Source organism: Apostichopus japonicus, chromosome 16 (genome assembly GCF_037975245.1).
Source record: "Apostichopus japonicus isolate 1M-3 chromosome 16, ASM3797524v1, whole genome shotgun sequence".
Taxonomy (NCBI): Eukaryota; Metazoa; Echinodermata; class Holothuroidea; order Aspidochirotida; family Stichopodidae; genus Apostichopus; species Apostichopus japonicus.
This window is the reverse complement of record NC_092576.1, coordinates 2,974,776-2,983,924: the sequence shown is the minus strand read 5'-3', so window position 1 is coordinate 2,983,924 and position 9,149 is coordinate 2,974,776. Positions and strand designations below refer to the sequence as shown.

The 9,149-nt window shown below is 41.5% G+C and overlaps 1 protein-coding gene across 1 annotated transcript; it reads right to left on the bottom strand.

Annotated features, from left to right (window-relative positions):
• Positions 1-4,167: 4,167 nt before the first annotated feature.
• Positions 4,168-6,511, bottom strand: LOC139983723 (uncharacterized). Its single transcript, XM_071997455.1, has one exon. The coding sequence runs from the start codon at positions 5,023-5,025 to the stop codon at positions 4,168-4,170; it is 858 nt and encodes a 285-aa protein (XP_071853556.1). The 5' UTR covers positions 5,026-6,511.
• Positions 6,512-9,149: the final 2,638 nt, after the last annotated feature.

Below are 9,149 nucleotides of genomic sequence, written 5' to 3'. Positions count from 1 at the left end.
TTCATGTGTGCAAAGAAATGAAAACGTTGCGTATTCACGTGAAGTAGTAAATACGACCGAATTGTATGAAATATCTGCGTACCTCATTGATGACAACACAGATCACCTACTGTGATCAACTGCATTCAATAAGGAAGGGTTACTGGAAAGAAGAAAACGTTTCAAACAACCATATCTCGAGTTAAAAACAAGGTACTGAGCAGTAGTTTCACATCAACATTGTAGAATATCTATGCTCTACAGGGTAGATATGTTGAGGCGGTTTTAAATACTATAATAAAAGTTCTTACCTATTCCTTATGTTGGGGAGTCTGGAATCTGCTTCGCCGGCACGTAAGTCGTATTCACGACAGGAGTGAGGGCGACAGACAGAATTACACTGCTGGTGAAACGTAATTCCTTAAGATGAAATATAAATATATATATGCCGGAATCCGAACTGGATGTATAATAATAGAATAAGTTCACGGGCTCGTGGCATCCAACATAAAGGTGAATAGTGATGAACTGGATGATTCTATCCTCAACACAAATAAATATCGCGGTCCGCGGAGAAATGGAATGAAGTATAGGCCTTACACAGCAGCCTAATGCTGATAGGTAACGCGATTTAATTGGTAGGCTACTTAGCCGAAGTTCGTAAAGATGTGGAACTTCTCTTCACAAATAAACGATAAAATATGTAATATAACACTGGTAGATACGATATATAATGTTCCTTGCGATTTTTAGGTAAGTCCTAATCAAACTTCCGTAATGATTGGTTAATAATGGAGCACGTAAGTACGCTTTTTAAATACACTATTTTCTACACCGAAAAACGTGTTGTTTTTCTCTTTCGTAACCCGTTGTCCAGGGGAAAAAAAAGATGGCGCTATCCAGAAATCCGGCAATGCTGTTGACTCTACATTAGCCCCCTCCAGATTGAGGGTTGAAAAACATGAAAATCGATATTGTAGTCTAAAATGCCTTTCCTGTTCATTCTGGATTCAATGTTTGAATAAACCTTGTCGGTCGGTGGACTTTTCTGCCTGAACGAGTTTGTTTTTGTGGTATTGAAAATGTAACTTTCGTTTGTTTGTTTGTTGTAGCATTTTTGTTGGTGTGTGTTGGATGTTTGTTTGTTGTAGTACTCGGGGTGTTTGGTGCTGCCTCGTAGCACGTTGGTTGTTGGTTGATGGTGTGGAAGTCGTCTTCCAGATATGCTGGTTTAAGTCTACTGACGCTGACGGTGTCTTCCTTGTCTTTCATTTTGAGTGTGAAGTAATGCTCCGTTCGTTTCAAAACTTTATAAGGTCCTGAGTAGGGTGCTTCGAGTGGTTTTCTCACACGGTCGATGCGAATCCACACGTGTGAGCAGCTGTTGATGTCTTTTGGTAGGTAGCTTGCACGTTTAGTTGGCCTTGTTAGGATTGGCTGTAACCTTGACATCTGCTGTCGCAGCCTGTCGACAAAATCGCTAGGGTCCAAACACCCTTGGGGTTTCTGTTCGGTAATTAGATCACAAGGCATTGTTAGTGGTTCACCGTAGAGTAGTTCTGCTGGGCTGCAGTCTGTATCTCTTCTAGGGTTGTTCCGTAGAGCTAACATGATAATTGGTAAGGAATCATACCAAGCAGACGGGTTGTCTGTTGCTTTTATGGCTTCTTTTAATCGGCGATGAAACCGCTCTATCATACCATTTGCCTCTGGATGGTAGGAGGTAGTGCGAATTCTTCTGAATCCAAAAAGGTCACTGATGCGTTGAAATAAATGGGCTTCAAATTGTGCCCCACGGTCAGTAGTTATGGTGTCTGGGATTCCGTAATTTGCAATCCAGTGGTGAAGTAGTGCGTTGACCACAGTGCTCGCGGTAGCATCTGTTAGTGGTAATGCCGCTGGCCATCGCGTATAACGGTCCATAATGGTCAGGAGGTATATGTAACCCTTAGAAGGTGGTAATGGACCTACTAAGTCTATATGCAGTTGCTTGAAACGTGCGTTCGCCGGTGGTATTGTTGACAAAACTGGTTTGGTATGGCGGTGTACTTTCACCTGTTGGCACCTGGCACACTGCCGTGTCCATTTGGCGATATCGTGATTCATGGATGGCCAGACATATCGTTTTTTGATTAGCGTTCTAGTTGCCCTTGTGCCTGGATGTGCTAATGAGTGGACCGAATCGAATACCTGTCTGCGGTATGATTGCGGAATATATGGTCGTGGAATGCCCGTGGAAATGTCACATGCGATGGTTCGCTCAGTCATTGGTACTGGAACATCTAAAAATTGTAACGACGATGATTTTCGTAAGCTTTCCAGCTCGTCATCCGTCGTTTGAGTTAACGCTATGTTATCGGTGTCGACAACAGTGGTTGGTATTGATGATGTTGAAATATGTTCCAATCGTGACCTCGAAAGTGCGTCTGCTACGAGGTTTTCGGTGCCTTTGATGTGTCTGATATCAGTTGTATATTGCGAAATGAAGTCTAGTTGTCTGATTTCCCTTGGCGAATGTTTGTCAGGCTTAGCTTGCAACGCAAACGTTAAGGGTTTGTGATCCGTTAGGACGAAAAAGGTACGTCCTTCCAGGTAGTGGCGGAAGTGGCGAATTGTGAGATAAATTGCAAGGAGTTCTCTGCTAAAAGTGCTGTACCTTGTTTCTGCAGGTTGCAGCTTCTTTGAGAAGGAAGCGATTGGTTGTTGTTGACCCTCAATAGTTTGATGAAGGACACCTCCGACAGCGAAATCCGATGCGTCGGTTGACACATGGATTGGTGCATCAGCTCGGGGATGTGTTAACAAGGTTGTCTTTGCTAAGGTCTCTTTAGCCTGACTGAATGCTTTTTGTTGAGCATCATTTAATGTGATTTTTGCATTTTTCCTTTCCCCTTTTAGCATGTCTGTTAATGGTAACAATAGGTCTGCACAATGAGGTACAAAGCGTCGGTAAAAATTGAACATGCCCAAGAATTCTCTTAGTTGCTTGAGAGTCGTTGGTTCTGTGAAGGCTTGAATTGCTGTAACCTTCTCTGGGAGGGCACTGATGCCTTGGGAAGTCACATGATGTCCCAAGAAATCTACTGAATCTGCTCCGAAAACACATTTCGTGGGGTTGATTACAACGCCGTGGTCTTGGAGTCTTTCAAAAATTGCACGCAGGTGTTGCTCATGTTCCTCTTTGGTATTGCTTGCTATGAGTAGGTCGTCGATGTAGGTGAATACAAAGGGTAATCCCCTTAAAACTTGGTCAATGAACCTCTGAAAGGTTTGAGCCGCGTTCCTGAGGCCAAAAGGCATGCGGACGAACTCATAGAGGCCGAAAGGGGTTGTGATTGCGGTTTTTGGTATGTCTTCTGGTTGGATTGGTATTTGGTGATAAGCACGGACGAGGTCAATGGTTGAAAATATCTGTTTCCCTGCCAGTACGTTTGAGAAATCCTGTAAGTGTGGTATTGGATATTGGTCGGGCACCGTAATGTTATTAAGAGCCCTGTAATCGCCGCAAGGGCGCCAGTCTCCAGATTTCTTCGGGACAAGGTGTAGTGGCGACGCCCAATTACTGGTGGACGGGCGTATGATGCCGAGTTGCAACATGTGATTGAACTCATCTTTTGCTGTTTGCAGTTTATCTGCATGGAGCCTACGTGGCCTTGCGGTGACAGGATGACCTTTGGTGATGATGCTGTGAGTGACATTATGTTTTAATGCAGTTTCCTGGTAGTCCGGCTTTGTGATACCTTGGAATTCATGAAGTAACTTCGTGACGTACGCTTGACTATTAGCTATGTTGACTCTTGGGCTAAGTGGGTTTGCTTTCGATCCACTTCCGTTGACATGTAAAGTAGTCTGTGAATCTATTAGCTTCTTGTTCCTGACATCTACCAAAATAGAAAAGTTAGCAAGAAAATCTGCCCCAATGATTGGAGTCCTTATGTCGGCTAATATGAACACCCAGGAAAACATACGGCGTAATCCAAGATCTAGTGTCATGGATCGTTGACCATGAGTTGTAATTACAGTGTTGTTAGCTGCCTGTAGTGTGTGTGTGTGTTTTCTTTTTGTCGTCTAGCGTTGCTGGGAAAACACTTACTTCTGCCCCAGTATCAACTAGGTACCTGGTCCCAATGCGCCTGTCTCTTACATAAAATTGACGACCTAATAGTGCACCAGACGTCCCTGTCGCCGCTAGGCGCTGGTGTTGTCTTTTGGCGTCTGGTTTGCTTTCCATTTGCAAGGATCTTGGCATTTCTTTGCCTCCTTCCCGAATCGCCAGTGGTAATAACACAGACTCCCCTTTTGGTCGAATCGTCGCCTTGAGGATGACCTTTGGCGGTTGCCGGTGTTGAAAACTGACCTATTTGGGGACCTGCTTCTACGTGCTAACCCATCTGACAATTCTTTGACTTGAGCACTCAAGGTAGATACCATTAACCGTAGTTCTTCAATCTCACTGGAGGCAGTTGCGCTTGCCTGGGATTGTACGGGTGCTATGGTTGGTGTTTGGTTAACCTCTAAAATTCTATCTGCGATGACCGCAAGCTGCCCAATGTCCAGAGAATCACTGGTCGCCAGTATGGTTTGTGCAGAAATTGGGAGTCGTTGTAAGAATAGGGTTTTCAGTATGCTTTCCTCCAACTTCTTGTCTCCCAACAATTGTTGCATGCGCCGCAACAGTTGACTGGGCTTGCGATCTCCCAATTCCTCTGCGTTGATAAGCTGGTGGAGGCGTTTTTGCTCTGAGGTGGATGTACGCGATATCAGCTCTGCCTTGATGTTGTCATATTGGTCTGTTGTTGGTGGTTTCAGTAGTAGGTCACGGACTTCCTCTGCTACCTCGGGCTGTAGGGCGGCTACCACGTAGGCATATTTTGTCGTTTGAGCGGTGATACCCTTAGTTTGAAATTGGGCCTCTATCAGAGCAAACCAGATGGCCGGGTCGTTTGGCCAAAAGGGGGGTAGTTTGATGGAGACTGCTGACATGGTGGCTGTATGTTGTTTCGGGTGCTCCTTAACTTTCTTTTGTTCGTCGTCTCCTTCCGACATTCTTGTTGTATCGTTTTGACAATAAGATACTAAATGGTGTTTATTATTTCTAAATCTCTAGAGAAATGTTCATGCATTAGGTTAAACCACTTTAGTTTGCACCGAGAAGTACCGTGCAGGCCGTCATACAGTTCTTTGAAATTGTTTACCCTGGCTTTATATTTCTTCCCTGTGCGGGTGTTAGTACGTTTGGTTGCTTTGCGTATCGACACGTGCCAGGCTAAGGTTGTGAATTTTCTTCCAACTTGCTCCTTATTATTTAATTCATATATAGCATCATTGATCCTGTCGATCTTGTCGTTGAAATTGGTCTGAATGTCCTTGATTTCGCTCTGACTGTGTGCGACGACCCCACGATTTTGTTGGAACTTTTGGATGCTTGCGGGGGGTATAGTGGTAAAGATTACTATAGCTTTGGGGTGGACTTCTGTGACTTTACTGCGGAAAAACTCTAAAGTAGATATTAATTCCTCCGAGGTGATAGTAGATGGATAAATAATTTTCGGCTTGGTTGTGTCCTTGACTGGTCTTAATTCTAGGAGGTCATTTATCCCTGCAGCCACTCTGACCACTGGGTAACAGCGATTGCTGCAGTGTCTTACTTGTTCCAAAGTGGGTTGAAGCAGATCATTCACCTTAGCACCCCTCCTTATAATGTATTTAATTCTATGGTTGTAATGTTGTGGTTTAGAATATTTTTGAAATGAATGTGCTCTTGAGTCAGCAACAAAAATTAATTTGCAAAGTGTAGACATCAGTGATATATTTTACAGTGAAATTTTATGTTCCATTCTCAGTTGTTCGAACCTAAGAATCACGTCGGGATCACCAATTTGTTGAGGCGGTTTTAAATACTATAATAAAAGTTCTTACCTATTCCTTATGTTGGGGAGTCTGGAATCTGCTTCGCCGGCACGTAAGTCGTATTCACGACAGGAGTGAGGGCGACAGACAGAATTACACTGCTGGTGAAACGTAATTCCTTAAGATGAAATATAAATATAGATATGCCGGAATCCGAACTGGATGTATAATAATAGAATAAGTTCACGGGCTCGTGGCATCCAACATAAAGGTGAATAGTGATGAACTGGATGATTCTATCCTCAACACAAATAAATATCGCGGTCCGCGGAGAAATGGAATGAAGTATAGGCCTTACACAGCAGCCTAATGCTGATAGGTAACGCGATTTAATTGGTAGGCTACTTAGCCGAAGTTCGTAAAGATGTGGAACTTCTCTTCACAAATAAACGATAAAATATGTAATATAACACTGGTACGTACGATATATAATGTTCCTTGCGATTTTTAGGTAAGTCCTAATCAAACTTCCGTAATGATTGGTTAATAATGGAGCACGTAAGTACGCTTTTTAAATACACTATTTTCTACACCGAAAAACGTGTTGTTTTTCTCTTTCGTAACCCGTTGTCCAGGGAAAAAAAAGATGGCGCTATCCAGAAATCCGGCAATGTTGTTGACTCTACAGATATACTGAAATAATTGGTATTGGTATGACAGCAGAACTAAATTTTCATTTTGCAACAGTGGATTCTGACAATTCTGAAATGTGATTTCTATGTGTTTTCGAAACTGCACTTGAACCTGTCTTATCAAATCTGCGCGACCGCTGACACTCCTTTTTCAATAACCTTTACCAGGATGAAATGTATGGTCATTTAAATTGATTTAAAAGAGTCCACGCGTCAACTGCTTTGCTGACATATAATATATATAGGAAAGAGCAGAGTTTTGTTCAGTAACCTGCACGAAAAGTCCTTACTCCACTTCATTATAAAAAAAGGAATGGAGGGTAACTGATATCATTAATATTGAAAAATTGGTCTTACTTTCTTACGCAAGCGCATTCTTAACATAACAAAACAAGATAGCGTTTCTCAAAAAATGGCTCGTCTCTCCTTGGAACGCCAAGACGCCAAAAATAACAGTAAACGAATATATCAGTCTATTTCAACACAATTGGCTTTAAACAAATTAGTATTTCGATCTGTGTGTTCTGAGGCCTGTAAAATGTTTGCTTTAAGGTAGTGCACATATTCCACTACAACACGAAAATCAACTTTTGGTTTTTGCAACGTCTGATTAAATTAAGACAACGTACTTACAAAACTAGGACCATTGTTTTCACTTGAACTTGGCTTTCTTGTGGATGTTCCACAATGTCTTCCTCGGAAGTTAAGTCACCTAAATTCCAATTCAACGGTGAAAGGATGTTGAGTGACGACTGTGAACAATTGCACTTGCACATTCCAAAATTACAGTGTTTGCTGGTAAAAAGTAAGTGTAGTAAGTGGTGTAGTAAAAAAAGTGGTTGAAAGTAATTAGATAATCCAGTTCCACATATTGGGGCAAAGCTGGGACTGAAAAAGGTTGATGCAGGTAGAACCCTGTATTGGTCATCAAGCAATACTGAAAGGTGTGACCACATACTAGACTGTGCCCTAAGGTCATAACAGTCAACAGCATGCAATGGTTTGTAATGAAACAAATCATCTGGAATTATTAGAGACAGTTTGTATGATAATCATGGTAAAACCTGGTGTTACAAGGTCGAATAAGAAGCTTTACAGCAGAACAAACCACAAAAACATGTTCCACCTTTTCAAAGTGGAGATGATATTCTCAATTTGACAATATCATGATACTTGCTCTGCAGACATATCCATTGATCTGTGCAGAGCTCACTAACACTATGTCAGCCTTCTTTAGGCACCCTAGTACTTCACAAACCTGATCTGCATTGGTCAGCGAAGATACTGAGACATCAGTTTGGATTCTAATTTCCACATTACGCATATCTAGCCACTGGATCATCAAAAATCGAAACCATGAGTTTGCTGATGTTTCTTGGCTATTGTTTTAAGAAATGTTAATGTTGTTGATACATGTTTTATTCCAGCCTTTCAGTTGCTTGTGCTTTCCCTCTAATCGAATAGTTGTGTATTGGACAAGTGGTCCTAGCAATCCCAGTGCTCTTGGATAATATGTGCAAAGTTGCTGTTTGGGTGTTAGTTTCCTGTCTGGGAACATCTTCATTTTTTTTTTACTTTAACAGGTATGAAACATCTATGATGATTCTATGTGCCAAAATTGGTTTCAAAACGTCCAGTAAACCTTTGCTTATTTTATCTCCCAAAATGAGTGGCATAACCAAATCAAGGCATTTCATTTGTGAAGCTTTTGGTTCACTAGCACCGGACAGATTATTTAGATGTGGTAGCAATTCTAGACTTGGACAGTTCTTCTTGTCTACAAACCATGAATTTAATTGATTATTAATTAAACAATTTTCTTTCTGTTGAATTTACCAAGTACCAGTTTCATTTCCTTCCTTCTCTTGAGATTTACATCTTCTCTGTAGGGGCCAAACCAGCTACACTTTCATGCGTCTTACACAAGCGACAACAGTATGATTCTGAAATACTGCTTACGTTACCCGACACTTGATTAAGCGCTCAATTATCTCCCATCACTTGGAATAACTTTGGTTTAACCAGACCTAAAAATTAAATAGAGCTTGAGATTCGACTCCATCATTTTCAAGATCCTCAATTTCAGTTGAGATGACAGATAGTAAACTATCAATTCCAACGTCAGATACTAGTGTAGCTGGGGCTAATGCATCCAGTAACATATTCTGGACATTTCCAGGTCACTTGAAAGCAGACAAAGAAAACTTACATATAGCTTGTGAAACAGTCTTTTCTGGAACTTCAAGGGTTGGCAGTTTCAAAATCGTCAACATATAGTAATATGGGAAGAACACGTACACCAGCATTATTGTCTTTGACTTTTTGGAAATCTTCACCATCAAGATATGAAGTAAAACGACAATTTTGTGAGGCATGCACTTTCCAGATACTTTCCATTACTTCGGGTTGCTCAAGAAACCCGTTTTGTTGTTTCTTACATTGGCATGTACTGAATGGACTGATAGCATTCCTCTTGATAACTTCTCCCTGTGAATCTATCAATGTTAACTTTGAACGATCTTCCTAGTTTTTGCTCAACAGGTTATACTATACAACCATTTTTATGTCAGTATTTGTTCTGCACATATTCTGTTTCAAACTCATTGAATCGAGAGTTCAGGCTTTCAA

What these genes read in the sequence shown, in the direction of transcription:
- LOC139983723 (XM_071997455.1), bottom strand. Translation starts at nt 5,025, where the DNA reads ATGTCGGAAGGAGACGACGAACAAAAGAAAGTTAAGGAGCACCCGAAA.